The 18,182-nt window shown below is 39.2% G+C and overlaps 1 protein-coding gene across 1 annotated transcript; it reads right to left on the bottom strand.

Annotated features, from left to right (window-relative positions):
• Positions 1–1,494: 1,494 nt before the first annotated feature.
• Positions 1,495–17,142, bottom strand: ftsj3 (FtsJ RNA 2'-O-methyltransferase 3). Its single transcript, XM_036586941.1, has 21 exons — positions 16,992–17,142; positions 16,027–16,132; positions 14,500–14,546; positions 14,308–14,387; positions 14,117–14,216; positions 12,221–12,415; positions 12,027–12,142; positions 11,810–11,914; positions 10,886–10,986; positions 10,705–10,791; positions 10,446–10,625; positions 8,929–9,064; positions 7,069–7,247; positions 6,781–6,898; positions 6,473–6,563; positions 6,241–6,388; positions 4,717–4,811; positions 4,432–4,534; positions 4,163–4,346; positions 3,951–4,045; positions 1,495–2,671 (listed from the first exon to the last, which is right to left on the bottom strand). The coding sequence occupies exons 1-21, from the start codon at positions 17,056–17,058 to the stop codon at positions 2,365–2,367; spliced, it is 2,640 nt and encodes an 879-aa protein (XP_036442834.1). The 5' UTR covers positions 17,059–17,142; the 3' UTR covers positions 1,495–2,364.
• Positions 17,143–18,182: the final 1,040 nt, after the last annotated feature.

Genomic DNA, 18,182 nt, shown 5'->3' on the forward strand with positions numbered 1-18,182 from the left:
CACCTGTTCTATCAGATAAACTGCTTTGTTAAGTGTGCAGAATGCTTCAGGTCATTGTTGTGTTGAATTAGGAACTTCCACCCAAAAGACTTGAAGGTATTTGCTTAGACATGGGAAGACAAGATGCTTACATACACTTGTTCTGCTACCATCACCAGTGCCTTCATCAATTATCTACTGAGCCAGTTCTAGAAGCAGCCTTGCATGCCTAAGTCATGACACTGCCAGCACCATGTTTCACAGGTGAAGTGGTGTGCTTGGGATCATTTGCAGACCCTTCTCTTTCTCCACATTTCCCACCATTTCGATAAAAAAGAATTTTCACCTCATCTGTCCATAAAACCTCTCCGGACCTCTTGCAGCTTATTTTTGTAATTTTTTGTGAAGTCCAGTCTGGCTCTTTTGTTCTTGGTGCTGATGAGCGGTTTGCATCTTGTAGTGTCTTTCCCTTGTAGACTTCCCTACACGCTGTGGATTGTCTTTCAGTTCTCTGGATGTCATGTTTGGGTGTTTCCCCCCTCACAGCTCTAACATTGTTCCTGTCATCAACTGCTGTGGTCTTCCTGGAACAGCCTGATCATTGCAAATTGCTTACAACTCTAGTAGTTTCTTTCTTACTCATAATACAGGGTGTCCAAAAAAAAATTGACATCATTTCATAATCTAATAACATAGCCAATTCTCCCTCAAATGATCTCAAATTTTAATAAAATGTGTAAAAACTAACCAAGTTTAACTTTTAATGTTTTTTTTCAGGTTGAAGAATGCCGTTCACTAGAAATGAAAAGGCATTGTGTGTGTTAGAATATGCTCGAACACAGTCAAACAAGAGTGTGTAGCGTGTATTTTCGAGAAATAAAATATTAAATAAAATAAAATAAAAAATAAAATAAAAATGCACCAACTGGAAAGCAGATTTGGACATGGCACAAAATTCAAAGAGGAAGGCTGTCTGTGCAGGACAAAGGGATCTGGACGACCACCAGTATCGGAAGATATTACATTTGTGAAGCTTTGTGAAATCGGTTATAAAATCTACATCCCTCTGAATTTCTTGTTCGAATTTTGATAAATAGATCTTGTACTGTTCAACATGAAGCCTATTTAATTTCGTTTGTATAGGACCTGTAGTTACTCAGACATTCACATCTCAAATGATGTCAATTTCTTTGGGACCCCCTGCATTCCCTGCTGTTTCCGAATGAACAGTTGTTCTGCAGGGGTCCTTGTTGGTATTTGCTTTAGTCTCATGATTAAAACCGCTTGCTTTTACCCCATTCGGTCAATTGTATCATTTTCATTTTGTTTTGTATCTGTTACATCAACACAAGACCCCTAATGCAATCCATGACTACAACCAATCCTACAGACTGACAGATCCTTTATATGTTTACAATGTAAAGCAACATGAGAAGGGCTACCAATAAAGTGGCCTGGGAGGGTAAATCTAACTGATGTGTGAATTAGCACATTTAGACACATACAAATGTGAGCTGAAATTACATGAATATCACTTTTTTTATTAAACTGAAAATGTTAACACAAAACTGTGGAAACTCACAGTTCAACTGTCTCAACAATCCAAAACACATTTCTGAACATATTACACAAGAATCGAAACCCAATCGATCAGGATATTTTATCAAAGTCTGAATTTCTTCCATCCATAAGGAAAACCAAAGTACAGGGCACATCTTTTCACTCCTGTACAGAACACAACTATGATTAAACAGGCTTAGAAAAGCAAAATCAAAAAGACACAGGTACGTACTCAATAAAACCCACAGAAGCAATGGTTTTAAACAGATGCACCAGTTTCCCAGATTTATAGTATTGTATTTTCCAATACAGGTCCTGGGAATCCCTGCATTGCACACACGCAGGGCCGGACAGGGATTACTCCAACTCCTGGAACTTCCTAATGGAAATTCTCCATTGAAAGGAACATGTATCCTGGGACTAGGCTTAATCTCTGTCAAGAGAACCAACCTGTAATATACCTGTTAATCTGCTGATGACTTGAGTCATCGGAGGCAGTAAAAAAAAAATGTTAAATATGCAGAGCTGTGGTACTTCAGAACCAGGATTGTGAAACCTCTTCATAATTATAAGAGAAATGTCAAAACTGATCTCAGATCAGCGTTAAAGGCTCCCACCATCACCACAGACTTGTGGACTGTAGTCCGTGCTGAAGACCAGTCCAGATGCGAAAGGCCTTAAAAACAGGCCAAGGTGAAGTAACGGCACCCACTGAGTAGCAGTGGGTGTTGCAGTAGTCTGTGTAGGCTGGCATTTAACACAGCTCAGCTCCTTAACAGCAGTCCAAGCTGAGTGTGATGGCTTAAAGGAAAAGGAGAAATGTTCTCACTTTCTGTATGGGCGTCCCTTACCCGTCTTTACCCCCTTACCCGTCTTTACCCCCTTGCCCGTCTTTACCCCCTTGCCACCCTTCCCGCCCTTCCCTCCTTTCCTACCCCCTCTATCCCCTCTGTCCTTGCCTCTCTGCTCCTTTCTCTGTTTGCCTTTTAAGTCCTTCTTCATCCGTCTGTCCACCACGCGGAAGGCACCCTTCACCCCCGCAGGGCGGCGGATTTTGCGGCCAGCGCCCTTCTTGGCCACCACGTATGTGACGTCCCTTTTCTCTTTACCCACACCGGCCTTCTTGTAGATGCTGCGGAAGAAATACGTTTATGATATTAGTGTACGATTAAAAGAACACAGTCATTCCATACTGACTCACCTAAACTTCCCAGTTCATAACATGGATTTTCTTGGAAAATAAAAATGTTAAAAATTCTATTAAATTCATAGGAACTTGTAAAATCCTACAGCTTGACTCCAGCTTTTTTAGTTCTGAATTTTTAAGGTTTGGTCCTTTTCATAATTTTTATGTTCGTATGTGCACTCTAAGCCTCACCAACTGCTTACTTTTTACTGGATTTGGTTGAAATTTATATTGAACATCCAAGAAACCCTAAGGATAATTTGCAACATGTATTCAGGTATTCATGTAAATATTTGTTGCTATCAAACTCCATTCCTGGGAGCCACAGCTCGGTCATTTTTCACTCTTCTGACTCTTTGCATGCAACTCTTGAAGAGCTGCTGTGTTGTATGAGGTGTGTTTAATGAAAAAGAAACCTAATTTTCCAGTGGTTGGGCCCTGGCAACCAGAAGGCCTGTGTTTAAATCATCAAAATCAAATTCGCTGCTGATTTACTACCCACACTGGTAGGTAGATACAGGTAAATGTAAGGGAGATATTTTCTGTGACATTATAAAAAACAAAATAACAAAAAAAAAAAAACAAAACAGTGAACTGTTTTTGCAGCTTAGTTTTCATATATATGGCCTATATGGACTGTATAGACTGTGACATAACTGATATGTTTTGAAACATTAACAGCATACATACACATATATATATATATATATATATATATATATATATACACACACACACACACACACAAAATATATATATATATATATATATATAGCTGCTGTCGGACCAAAACCTCGTATCTCCAAAATGGTAACTTTACAGGAGAAAAAACATACTTTACTTTTAATGTAAGTCAATGGAATCAGATATTTTTCCAAGTAATTTTGAGCCATTTTTGCTGGTCCATTCATTTGTTGTGAAATTGACACACAACATAAAGCAGCAGCCATTTTCAAATAATGTCAAACACTGAAAAATGGCAAAAATGGAGATACAAGGTTTTGTTCTGACAGCAGCGAAATATTACATCAAAAGATTTTATTTCAAGTGAGGTTTTCTCCAGATATGGGAATTTTAATTCTATTACTATAAAATAATGACAAACATCACAGATGAACAATTATTTTCATAGCAAGTAGCCTAAAATGGTAAAGTGATGTGGAACGTGACTGAGCGAATGTGCCTGAAGAAGTGGGAGAGGGTCACAGCTGACGCAAAGTCTGACCTTTTGAGCTGCGCCATCTTTTCTCTTTCAGAGATGTCCACTGTGTTGACCACAGCTTCGGCCTTCTTCTTGGCCTGCTCCATCTTCTTCAGCATCTAGAACATGACAGAGAAACAATGTTATCACTCTAAATCACAGGGATATAATCATATTCCTCCCCCATGTTTCTGCTTGTTTTTACTGCACCCTCTCTCTCTTTCTCCCTCACTCACCCTCCTCTTCTTGCGAGCTTTGGCCTCTGCCAGTCTCTTGATGGGACGGTCGTTGATCTGCTTCCATTTCTCTTTGTATTCCTCCACCATCTCCCGGGTGACGGGGACGGGCTTCTTCCTGTGCTTGTTCTCGTCATCCACAAACCAAGCTGGTAGCTCAGTCATGTCCTCAGATTTGGCAAACCTAAAAGATAAACAAAATCCTCAGTCACTGTGTTACGAGAGAGGCTGAGGGCAGAAACGTGTGGCAAGCTGGCAGGGTGGCGCACCTGTGGAAGGAGTTGTCTATCAGGTCCCTGCATCTCTTTTTGGATGTGGCGATCTGAGCTCCGAGAGCCATGCCCTCAGCATCCATGATACGAGCCCGTTTACCTGTCAACATTTAAGGAACAACAATCAAACAAACCAAAACCTACATACCATTAACTTAAGGAACCCTAAGCATGATATTCAGTAATAACGAATATGAATTATTTGGGTTCTGGCTTTAATTTCATGCCCATGCAGACGACTAAGCCATAAACTCCCCACCCCACAAATGTCACTGTACATACTTATGCTCTCTACAGGAACCACTTGCAAATGGTCGTCGTCATCATCACCAGGTAATTCACCAGATCCTGAGACGCTCTTCATCCTCGCAATCTCTCTGTCGACAAATAAAATACATACATGCCACAATTTATTCACTGTTAGCCAATATAACCAGTATCCTTACAATACGCATGACCGTTTAAGAGTCTGGAATCACAGTTTCAAAGTTTGGAATCACTGTTTTCAGTAAAATAAAAAAGATGTTTTAAACCAGGGTTCGGCAACATGCAGCTCTTTTACTGCCCTGTTGCGGCTCCACAGCAGAATTAGATTTATAGATAAAAATAAAATAATCCTCCTTTACAGTAAAATAAAGCTCTGCTGATCGTTCAACACAGTTTAACAATAAATGGTCTTAAATGCTGGAGTTAATGTAGAACTGCCCTTTAACCCATAGCAACACAGACAACAATCTCACCTAGCTAGTATCTAACGAAAAGACAAAGAGAGAGATTTAAGACGAACGTCAATAATTTGGAGATGAATGGACTTCTTTGCATTTATAAATCACTCCAGCTGGTTTCCTGATATGTTTAATCTGCAATGAGAAACTGACAAACACTAAAAAGCCGCCAGGCTGAAGTCTAACGAGTTTCTCATTAGAATTTTCCACATTAAATGGTGCCGCAGTTACATTCTGCCACCTCAGGCACCATTTAAAGTGGAACAGGAAAATAAGAAGCTGGCTAATGAGAAGCGACTTCAGCCTTGTGGAATGTTGAGAGACGTTTTCAAGACACTTTCACTTCGGAAGAAAAGTTTCCTGCTGGAGATGCAAGAAAAGTGACTGAGCTAAAGCTTAAAGCAAGGTAAGTCTGCATTTTTGTCTGTGTTATCACTTTAACCTATACTAGCACATTAGTACATACAGAGACGTATTTACAGACAAAATGGTAAAATGGACATAAACTGTTGTGGCTCCCAAGGTGATTAGATTTTTTATTGAAAGGACAAAATGGCTCTTCTTAAAATTTGAGTTGCCGACCCCTGGTTTAAATACATGTATAAAATGATTCTATTATGATGCTACTACTCTGCAACTTTCAGATTATAGCTAAAGGTAGAAAGCTTTAAAAAGTTAAACGTGCCTTCCAAGATTCTAAAATGATTGAGAAAGCTGTACAACAGTGAGAATAGTTAGTTCAAAGTTATTTCAAAATGAACACTCAGACCTTGTATTTGAAAAGTGGTGATTGAATCTCAGGCAGACAGTTCATTAAGGAATTAGAGCTCATAGAGAATTACGGTATATTATTTATCATTCAATAATATGTTCCTAAAAAAAAAATGAAATTGATTAAAACATCTTATAACACCTTCTGGTTAGTATTTCAATCTACATTGTATAAATTATTATTGAATAAAATAACTGTAATTATGAGGACGGTAAGTGATTCCAAACTTTTGGTCAGTAGCGTAAGAACCCACACACCGTTATTGATAACATGGCCCAGTGATGTCACACTTATATACACAAATATTACCTCTCATCGTCACTGCTGTCCTCGTCAGAGTCGTCATCGCTGTCCTCTTCATCTCCTGCTTTCTCCTCTGTTTCCTGTGAAGGGGCGGCTGGCACCTCGTCCTCAGCAGCCTTAGCCTCCTCTTCTGCCTTCCTCTTCTGGCCTTTACCTGAAACGGACAGCAGTGAGTAAACCACCTTATTCCTGAACACACTGTGCAGCACATACAGTACACAACTCACTAATAATCTACCTGCAGCCCGCTTGCTGTGGAGCAGCTGGGTCTGTTTGAGCTCCTTCATGGCATCTACATCTCCATCCAGACCCAGTTCAGCGAAAATGTCCTGACACAAAACAGAGTCATCATTATTACCACATAACGGGACATCAGATTGCTATCATGTGCCAGAAGCCAAGTTTCTATCCATCTGTCCAATTAAATTCAAAAGCGTTCTACAAAAGAATACGAATTTCAATGTGATAAAACCTCAATAAACTTTGTTTACTTTAAGTATTATATTTTGTGGAGCTTATTAGCAACAGTCGGACACTTCCACCAACCTTACTAAACCACATGCTGGTCTCTCGCTCTCTCTTTTCATCTTTACTCTCCAGATCTACCAGCAGCTCGTTCCCACCCCCCTCCGCATCACCTTCCTCCTCCACAGTGAAGGAAACCCTGGAGAAAACAGAACCGTATGTAGACGGGTAAACACTGAGTCCTCATACAAGATTTAGGCCAAAATAAACACTAAGCAAGAAACCAGCCTTAAAAAGTGAGCCAGCGTTATGAAGAGCCTCAGTAAAAGAAGAGTGTTAGGTGTGGCTGAGGCAGTGCAGGTCACTCACTTTTTCTTGGGAAGCTTCTTCTCATTCTCCTCAATTTCCACCAGATCCTCCTCATCCAGGTCTGAGGCTAGCGAGACGAGGTCACTCTCCGAGTCCGAGACGTGGACGTCATCCTCTCCTTTCTCGTCCACCCATGCATCTGCTCCCTTCATGTCCCCCAAAGCTAACTCACTCAGACCCTGCAGGAGCAGCAAAAAGAGGAAAGTTATTTTTCTTTCTTTGCCAAATGTTTTAATTGGGTTCAAATGCAATAAATGGAAATTAACTTGGGAGGAAAACGCAAGAACAAATAAAAACAAACTACACTGTAAAAAGTGTCAGATCTACCTAAAAATGACTTCATGTGGTAACAAGTAAATTAAGTTTTATTCAACTCAAAAATTACTTTGATTGAAAGAAACATTCATTCAAAGTATTAATTTAGGTTGAATAAAACTAGTTAATTTACTTGTTACCACATGAAGCCATTTTTAGGTAGATCTGACACTTTTTACAGTATACATAAAAGCACAAAAACTAAACAAAAAACAAAACCAACACAAAACAGGATCACAGTGAGACTGTCTTCCTGTCTTCCAGGTAAAGAGGGAAAACCCTCTTCATTAAAAATTCTGATAGGTTCCATATTTATCACAGTATAAATATGTATTTTCAAATAATAATTTTAAATGTGTAAGTAAACCTTTTTAGATAAACAGTGGCTTATTACTCGGGGACGTCCATTCACCTTTTCATAATTCCATTTTTAACAATCGAAGTAAATATGAAATATTTTGTGTAAACTGATCAATATGTAAATAAACCAATGTCAGTAGTGCGGGTGTCTGTACAGGCACCTGAATGTATCTGCTGCACCATTTAAGGTGGACTGGGAAATTCAAATAGGAAGGCAATTTCAGCTTTGCTGAATTTTTCAAGTCATTTGTCTTATATGTGTGTTGAAAGCAGAGAAGTCATATAGAACGGGAGTACACAGCATCGCTACTGTCCTCTACCTTGGATTTTCATCCGTCTTCTGCCTGCACGTTTCTATTGGTTGACGTACCTCCACGTCAGAATGCGTTGCAGCAAAAGTTGAAATGGTTTGAACTTTTTCAACATTAGACAAACCTTTTCACTGCACACAGGCGCGTTTCTACAAAGTGAAAACAAAGTGCACTACTTCAAATGCAGTGAACTAGACAGTGAGAGGTGATCGATGTTCTGCATTTTCATTTAAAACGTGACAAACATCCCTGACTCAGTATCTCAGCTGAGGAATTTAGTATTAGTCTGGCTCGCACTGGACTTATCTGGACTTATTTGTGGCACACTGCTCACTACTAGCGGGAGGGGTGGGGGCTATTATCTCCAGAGGTTTGATAGTCTTTATATGTCCCTATTAGCTACTGTACTTAGGTGAGAGTACATTAGGAGACGTTGTCCCAAAAAGGACATTTATGAACGAGGAATCAAATCTCAGAGACAGAGGATGGTAAAGCGACAAGCATGAGAATTCTCTTAAGACTCATAACTCATAACGCTTACTGTGATGCATTTGAACACGGCATCACTGAGGTCTCGAGTTAGCTGAGCGTTTTCTCTCCATGATAGTTGGAGGTGGTGAAATGGGATATTATTGGTTGATATTAGTTTCCCCTGACTACTGGTGATGCATTCAAAAATCAGAGGAGCAAAAGGTCATTACATTTTGAAGGAAGATTACAGGACAAATCTTAAATCTTATGATCTTGTTAATCATGATTAATATAAGCAGGGAAATGAACTAACAAGGTAAAAAAAAAAAAACAACAAAAAAGTACATTTTGATTTTGTGTCAATTTTAAAATCAAGTATTTCTGAGTGTGTCACTGACAGTACCTTGGCTTTTTTGATGGTGCTGAGGGAAAACATGTTGGAGTCGCCAGCGTCAGCAATGGAGACTCCAGGAAGGTCCATCTTGAGCTCCGTTCGCTCTCTCTGCTTCCGCCGCTCTTTCAGGAGCTTCTTCTTTTTACTGCAAAGACAAAGAAAAAAAAATCAGCAAAAATACCATAAAAATGTAGGCTAATCTGAAACGGGTGTGACTGAACACAAACAGCACACACAGCACAAACAGCACACATACACATCTTTTTCAGTGACGTTATAGTTGGTGTTTCCATTTACAATTTAAACTGCTTAAGCAACAATACCAAAAATTCTTAATTCCTAATTCTTAATCTTTACTGTTCTAAAAGTTCATAAAAGTCATTGAGTGGCATGTAAAGTGTGGCTAGATTTCATAAAATTACAGGGATACACGATCATCATGGTATCATATCAGTATCAGCAAATATTGGCTTAAAAATGCTCTGCATCAAACAGATGTTTCTGATTTCTTAAATCGATTTTTGATTAATTTATTATACTCTGAAAGAGCAGAGGGTTCACGCAACACTGGGTTGCCGTGCTAAAATATAACGTCGTTGTCCAAAGAAAAACATGCATCTTCATTTTTATTGATTTTTACTTTTCTATTTGAAAGCTGCTGAGAAAATTTCATGATGATTGAGTATTAATGCTCCAAAATCACTTGGAATAAAATCTCTTTACATTAACTTACATTAAAAGTTAAAAGTTTTTTCCCTCTGCTGTAAAGTTACCATTTTGGAGATGCTTCTTTTTCTTTGGACAGAGATGATAAGCATTTTAATAATTTTACTGCACTTGTATTTCTATAGAAATTGGTGCTAAAATGTTTCTTCACTATTGTCGTGCCAATTTCTGCATTTTTTCTACATACATGTATCAGCATTGGCAGATATGTGCATGACAAATATCAAATATCAGCATCGGCCCAAAATTCCCACATCAGCTCATCCTTAACATGAACTTTTTTTAAACCTTGCGTGGTGTTGATGTGTTTGTTACTCGGTGGTCTGGTGGACCCACCACATTATAGTTTTTTTTTTTTTTAAATCAATACAGCCATAACAATTTATGTAAGAATACCAGATGTTTAAAATATCAGAAGTGGCCAGTGTAGCGTTCTCCTTTAGCAGCTGTAGCCAATCAGCAGCATGTCCATGTTGTCCACCCTCACACACACACACACACACACACACACACACACACTAACAGCAGGCCATGTAGGAGGAGAACGGAGTGAAGGACACAGCACCTCCACACTTTTACTCCCCGCTGGTTCACCCAACACCACATGTGTAATATAAATGTGTGGGGGGTGAACAGAGTGAAGGCACTGAAAATGGGTTATTTTATATGTTCTTCACAGAAAATGAACAAAGGCCAAGAATCTGAGGTTGAAATAATAATAAATCGCATCATTTTTTTCTTTTAAACATTGAAAATGGGTCCCACAGACCTGAACACCATTCGCTGTACAGAAAACATACCGTTTCAGCTCTGCGATCTCCTCTGCTTTTAGCTCGGCCAACTTCTGCTCCATCTCTTCCTCTTCTTCTTCTTCTTCTTCTTCTTCATCCTCCTCGTCTGTCTGCTTCTCTTGTTTCTTTTGTACTTTCTTCTTCTTGCGGTCCTTCTCTGTATCACTTTCGTCTTCGCCTGAGCTCAGGCTGAACCAAACAGAAACATACTTAACAACAGTTTGGTGCAACACTCACTTCTGTCTTTAGCTGCAAAGTCATCTCGTACCTGATTTCTTGGTCCAGCTGTTTGGCCTCTTCTTTCAGCTTTTTGGCCAAAAACCTCCTCAGTTTGGACCTCCATGACAGCAAGAGTCTGATTTCCAAACAGAGACAGAAAAGGTTTTGCTGCAATCATGGAACTGAATCTGAGAGTCAAACATAAAGCAGCACCTCTACTGAAGACTCACCGCAGCTCCTTTCGTCCTAGAACCTTGATGTCTTTGCAGCACTCTTTAATCTCAGAAGATGTGGCTGTGTGGGACTCCAGCTCTGGGTTGTCAAAGGTGATCTAGAAAAGGTTATAGAGGGTTGAATTAAAGGTGAATTAGTTTGAATTTGTTTGTGGTTGAGTTATACATCAATTAACACAGTAATAAACACTCCGTTTCATTTATTGCTCAAAAGTTGTCAAAATCTTTATTTAAAATTTTACAGTGTGATTTTAAATTTTACAAACTAATAAACACCAAAAAGGTATTTTTGGTTCTGTTATTTGATTTTTCAAAGATTCTGTGAAAAAAATGTCAAATTATTTGTGTTGAGAATTGGTCTACACTTTTAGAATATGATGAACTCTGGATATTTACTTTACTATAACTTAAGTCTCAATGCTACATAGCTTTCTCAGTTACTTTAGAACCTTGTACAGTTCATCATGTTTATCATTATAGACAGATTACTGAGAGCTTCTCAGTGTCCTACAAATTATTTGAAAGTTATGAAGTTTCACAAGACTAACAGTTTTATATTACTGAAAACAAACTTTTGAAGACTTGCGTATTTTTGCTGAGAAATATGACAATATATATCTTTATAGTAATAAAATGCACCACAATACCATATGCTTTTTTGAGCATATCATTTATGTCATCAGTATTTGTAGAAAACTGACCAACTGCATGCTTTATTATAAAGAGAACAAAATTTGTCCCATTTAGCTGGAGTTACTGCAACAACACAGTTTACCAAATATAGAATAAAAATGATTGTCTTCACAGTTTTTGCATCGCCTTTTTTAGGGCAAGCAGAATATATATGTATATATACACACACACACATATATATATATATATATATATTGTGGTGGTGAAGATATTACAAACAGTTCTTACCTCACTGGTTTTGCTCAAGAAGTCAACAGGGTTCTCTGCCTTTAAAAACTCAGTGACTGAGAAAGGGTGATGCAGCGTCAGGTCTCCTTCATTATAGCCTTCTGCCTATTAAACAAACAAAAAACAAACAAACAAACAAACAAACAAACAAACATCAATTTCAATAAAACACAATGCCATAAGCTTATGTAAGCACAGTCTTAGTGAGAGCACTTACTTTAGGCTTCTTCACTGTGACCAACTCCTTGACCGTCTTCACTTGTGTTTCCACCTCTTTAAAGGCATGTTTGGGGTCGAAGAATTTATTATCAATTTTGTCAGGAGCCAGAAAACCTAACAGGGAAGGTTAGAGGTGTTATTACAAATAAACATGCAGGTATGGAAGAGAATCGGCAAACAGAGACTCGTTACCTTGACAGATGACAAAGATTTCGGCAGACTCGTTACGGGACGCCTGGGGCTTGGTGGCCTGCACCTTCTTGAAGAACTGCTGGAAGATCCACATGAGGGGCTGGTAGTCCTTGGAACGAAAGACTTTGGTGACAAAAGTCCCTCCTTTTCCAAGAAACTCACAGGCGAGCTTGAGCGCCATGAGGGTGAGATGAGCTGAGGAGGAGAACCAGAAGGTGAAGAAAATGTTTGATTATCTCTCAGCTGGTTAATATAAGTGGTCATTACAGTGTTATAAACAGGCAGCAACGACTCTTTTCCTACAAAAGATCAGACTCATAAATAACAAGTTTCACAATCCAAAACCAGCAAATACACAGTCCATTCGAATGGGAATCAGAATGAAATTTCTTCTTTATATTAATTTGTTTTAGAAATTTAGGTGTTTAGTCACTATAAAACACAGCTTAGAGCAGAATTCCTACCTAAAACTAGCGTTTAATATGTTATGGGTCATGGAGTGTAGTACGCTGTAGTGCAGTGTTGCATTCTTCTGCCACATAGTTTGACAGAATCTGCAATTTTGTATCCTTTTTGCACTTTCATTCAAGGGTTCTCTCACTACAATACCCAGCATGCATCACGCAAATACATCATAAAACCAGTGGGAATCCTTTCCAACAGCATCAAAGAAACACACTTATGTAGAGGCTAATACACACATTCGGCACCCGTGCGCCAAGACTAGCTTTCTGGTGGGAAAAGCCGGCTAGCAGGGAAAAAAACATTTCAAAACACCCTCAAATATCCACCACCAAAGGACTTGTAGTTCACTAGAAGATCCTAAAACCTTCAAGATAAACCATCTGAAGGGTTTTACAAGTCTTCATATTTCCTAAATTAGAAAATATATTAAAGACTATTCTGACACCAATGTAGGAATCAAATAAGCAGGAATCAAATAGACATATTAAAAAAATAATAGATTTAAGCATAGCATAACCACCCCCCCAAACACTTCACTCTGACACGACACACCCAAACCCCTAGTTTTAATCACTGACTGTTGTTTTCACCGACTGTAAACGAGAGGCACAAGCGGCGTATCAGTTATGCAGTTTTAAATTTCAATACACTGTTTTTGATTTTTCTTCTGGTGCTTCTGGTTCACATATACAATACAGTGCAAAAGTTTCAAACATAAGAAAATTGGATTAAAAGGTTATTTAAATAGGCAGTAAATGTATATGTGCATAAATACAATAACATCAACATAAGTAGTTATTTTAAATAAATCAATGCGTTCATTTAATAATTTCCAAACCTCTCCTCCAAGAAGCCCAGTATTAATTGTAATTAACATCCAATACCTGCTTTGGCTGATAAATATTTAATGTAATTAAATCAGGTGTGCTTTTAATAAACCTACAGGATGGCTAAAGGCATCCAGAGGAAATCTGGAAGCAACCTACGTTCTTCAGACTAGCTTACAATATCAACTACTTTTACAAAATAAGAAACTCTTGTTACTTTTTCACTGTACATTACTTTATTTATTAAATTATAAGTGACGTTTCTACATGCATAAAAACAAACTCACTCCTGAGATAAATGGTTTTTAACAATGGGCCTCATTCATCAATCATTGCAGCACAGTTTTCACAAAGACTCTGACGTTCACCAGTGTTTTCTTATTTAGGATTTGTTGTTAGGTAAGAATAGAATCTACACACACTCGAGCACAAAGGTGTGAGCAGTTCCTGCGGATTAAGAACACGTCATGAATCTGACGTAGACTTTTTCTTAGGACCTTTCTCAAGAACAAACTTAGGAAGATACAGGTGAATGAGGCCCAGGGTGCGTAGGTGCCTGATACTTTCACAAAGTACAGTACATCAGTCCGACTACTGTGAATACCTTGAGAGAAGGCATCGTGCTGCCAGTTGGCTCCCACGTTGGGCGCTCCATCATTAAGCACCACATCAACTTTCCACGTCTGCAGCTCTTTTCTGAGAGCCTGTAGGACAGATAACAAATCAATCAAGAATGAGCACCAATAAAAAGGCTAAAGGTGTCTGGTTCTGCTAAAAAAACGACATCAGTCCTACCTGTCTGCACTTTTCAGTTGTGATGTCCTCCTGCAGGGTGACTACATTGGGGATGGGTTTGATGGGGACCAGATCCACTCCTGATCATGAGGAGAACGTAAAGAGAACATGATGGCTAAGATAGGAATAAACTTAACCACCATATTAATGGCTACAATTACAACCTTTCTTAAAAATGAAGCCTTTACTCACCAATGATGAGACTGGACACAGGCATAAACTTGGACGCCACTTGCAACCTATACAACGTCAAATATCACACAAGTTATCATATGTGGGACAACACTACCGTAGACCTCTGGAGTCATTCTGTGGTCAGTATCATGCTCATATTAGCAGATCCAGGTCTAAGCTGGATTTCTCTATGGAAAAAATCAATGGGATTTTCCACCGAGTGTCACTGAATCCTCAGAATTATGAGGTTGTTAAGGAGCCAAAATATGACTATCGTTACATCCATGCTAACAGCAAAAGTCTAAGGCCCAGTCCCATTTCTTATTTTTACCACTACCCCTTGTTTTTGAGTGTCACCTTGCCCCTTGGAGTTACAAGTTGTAGTGGTTGAAATCTTCCTCTATGAAATGCGACCCTCAAATAAAAAAAGAGCATTACTTCATTAACAGGCTACCAGCGCTGCTCTGTAGGCGACCCTGCCAGTCTGCAGTGACAGCAGAGGAGGTTAAAGTTCAGCTCCTCACTGCTGGGCTTTAGCTACATTTAGGGCATCATATGCCTTCAGAAGGGGGGAAAATTATTTATTATCACCCACCCCTAATTCTTCAGTGATATGAAGCTGAACTCAGTTATTCGCCAGCTTCTTGTTTGAATTTTCCCGTTCCACCTTAAATGGAGCAGCAGCTCTGATGCCTGAGGTTCCAGAATGTAACTGCTGCAGCATTTAAGGTGGAACGGGAAATTTACTGAGACATAATCTACTGAGACATTACCACTAGCGATCTTTTTTGGTAGTTATGAGGAAAAAGACCAAAATACATTGAAACGATATTAAACCAAGATAATAAACTGTTTATCATAATTTTTAACTGAGAAAATTCTCACATTTGTGGGTTGCTTTGGTCGCTTGCGCAGCCATCAGCTGGTTTTTCTCATAACACTGTTTGGAGTGTGCCTGTGAAAAACCTCCGTTTGGAGGGTCATGTAGCCCTAACACTTCACCCTACCCCTCTGTCTCAACTAACATATGACACCCTACCCCTAGGCACGAACACAGAAAACGGAGGGGTAAGGGCTGAGTGGTAGGGTCGATGGGTGAAATGGGATTGGGCCTTAGTCTTCTATTAAACTTCAATGCTATAACACAATAACACCAGCTACACGTAATGAACTCTATTACTGCCAAAGCAACTTAACTATCACACTTCACATGGTTTACCAGTCTTATGACGTTGATTCAGTGTGCAGCAGTTTTAGCTCGCCTGTAGCAAAATTCATATTTCATAATGACCTCGTAATACAGAGAATCCAGTGACACTCGGTGGAAAATGTACACAGAGCAAAAAGTGATGGGTTTGAAATCATTTTAAGTTCTTAACGGTGGTGATTTTCAGAAATCCCATTTATTGTTGCCATTGAGAAATCTAGCTTAGCTTCTATTACGGGCTTGACGCTGACTACTTAATGATGATGCAATTTCAGTAGTTCATTAAAACGCAGCAGTGCTGGCTTCAGCCGGGTCATTTGACAGATCTATCAACTCACCATCCACCTGGAGCAGCGCAAAGGTCCACCAGAGCCCGGGCTTTCTGAAGAAACTGGAATTTACGATTCAGCTGAATGAGCTTAAAAGATGAACGGGATCTATAGCCTGAAAAACAAAAAGACACACTAAATTATTCAGACACAGAGTATCCCTAAGAATCTATTTAAGAGGAATTCGTTCGATTTTTTAGGTTTCTGCATAATTAAACTGTTAAAATTGCTCGGAGTGGTTTGGTGTGAAATGCTCTGTTCTAGAACTGTTCACAGTGGTTTTGATAGGAACCAGACGTCTGAAGAGTTTAATGCCTCTAAAAGTTACCCCACAGAAAGTTATCACACAAATTGCCTGATCCTTTAGAACCTCTAAAGTTCTATGATAATATTTTGTATGACTTTAAGCCATTCATGGTGGAGAGAAACATGCAGGAGGGCGTAAGGCAAAAATAGCACCTATATACCTATATTTGTTTTTCAGATCATCAACATTACATATATATAAACTCAGAGACCTAAGGCCTCATTTTCAAGTGTGCTTTAATCCAGAATCCAAATCACACAAAATATCATAGAGAGGAAGGTGGGGAGAAGAAAAATCAATAATAATAATAACAACAATAATAATAACAAAAAATAAAAGATGTAATAATTGAAAGAGATACAGCAATTTAGTAAAAATATTAAAGCACAGTAAATAAACAGGTAAAATCGATCAGTTAAAATACAGATTTCCTCACATTAATCTGGAAACACTGAATCAATTTCATCTTTACAAAAAAAATAAATTAATGACTTCATTTTAAAACACGCACAAAACTACAAACATGTCCAGACTGCGCTGGTAGAAGCAGCATAGTGAGTAAAGCGGCTGCTGTTTCAGCTCTGTGGTCAAACTGCTGTCAGCTAATAGCCAGTTAGCTTTCGGGCAACAACAAAGACAGAAAATCACCTCTTTCAGACTGACTCACCCGTTTCCTTTGCCAAATGATAAAACTTGTCCTTTCTGGTCTTCCCGACCTTTAATTTCTTGCCCATGTTTACGGTTTGAAGTGTTCAGCTCGGTAAAGGTGCGGAGCTTTAAACGTGTCGGGCTTCTCGGCGAGGAGACACACGTGGGGCGCAGCGGCGCGGAGTTGTGGCGTCACACTCACTCAGGGTCTGTTCCAAACGGCGGACTTCTGCATGCTGTAACACTTGTACCCCACCTAGTGCACTCGAATAAGAACACAGACTTGTAGTGTAAACCGACGGAGCCCTGCTGGTGACATCCTGTATAAATAGATCCCTATGCGTGGCCGCGACTTAGTAAGGCGTGGGAATGAGATGATTAAGTCATGGCCATGACTCAGTAAGGTGTGGAAACGAGATCACGGCTTAATAAGTCATGGCCACGCATTAGGATCTCGTTCCCATGCTTTACTAAGTCGTGGCCACGACTAAATCATCTCATTCCCATGCCTTACTAAGTCGTGGCCATGCATTATTTTTATTCATACAGGATGTCACCAGCGGGGCGCCGTAGTACTCTAAGTAGTGAATTCTAGTAAGAAGATGTATGGAGCACTCAGCTCAGTCAGTGTAAAGCTGTTATGATGGGGACAAATGAGCTTCTGTACTTGAGTGAAAGCTGAAATGAGGAATGCATGTAGTACAAATATGACTTGAATACTTCTCCCCTGCTCAAGTAATATTTTACGAGGAGTATTTCTACTTTTACCTTGTCAGGCCTAAAGTAGTTTCAGCAATTTAAATCCAATGTGAACTGGAAATCATAATGTATCTTCATTCCGTATTGTGACATATTGTGAGTGAAACACTCAAGAAGGGTCCATAAGCTTAATATATATATATATATATATATATATATATATATATATACACAATCAGGCATAACATTATGACCTTGTTTCTACGCTCATTGTCCATTTTATCAGCTCCACTTACTATATAGGTGCACTTTGTAGTTCTACAGTTACAGACTGTAGTCCATCTGTTTCTCTGCATACTTTGTTAGCCCCCTTTTACCCTGTTCTTCAGTGGTCAGGACCCCCATGGACCCTCACAGAGCAGGTACTATTTGGGTGGTGGATCATTCTCAGCACTGCAGTAACACTGACGTGGTGGTGGTGTGTTAGTGTGTGTTGCGCTGGTCTGAGTGG

This window comes from Colossoma macropomum, unplaced genomic scaffold (genome assembly GCF_904425465.1).
Source record: "Colossoma macropomum unplaced genomic scaffold, Colossoma_macropomum, whole genome shotgun sequence".
Classification (NCBI taxonomy): Eukaryota; Metazoa; Chordata; class Actinopteri; order Characiformes; family Serrasalmidae; genus Colossoma; species Colossoma macropomum.

Coding starts and splice junctions, on each gene's coding strand:
- ftsj3 (XM_036586941.1), bottom strand. CDS start 17,058: ATGGGCAAGAAATTAAAGGTCGGGAAGACCAGAAAGGACAAGTTTTAT. Junction 4,812..6,240: donor GACAGCAGTGACGATGAGAG/GTAATATTTGTG, acceptor ATTTGTCGACAG/AGAGATTGCGAGGATGAAGA. Junction 4,046..4,162: donor AAGCTCGCAAGAAGAGGAGG/GTGAGTGAGGGA, acceptor GTCATGTTCTAG/ATGCTGAAGAAGATGGAGCA.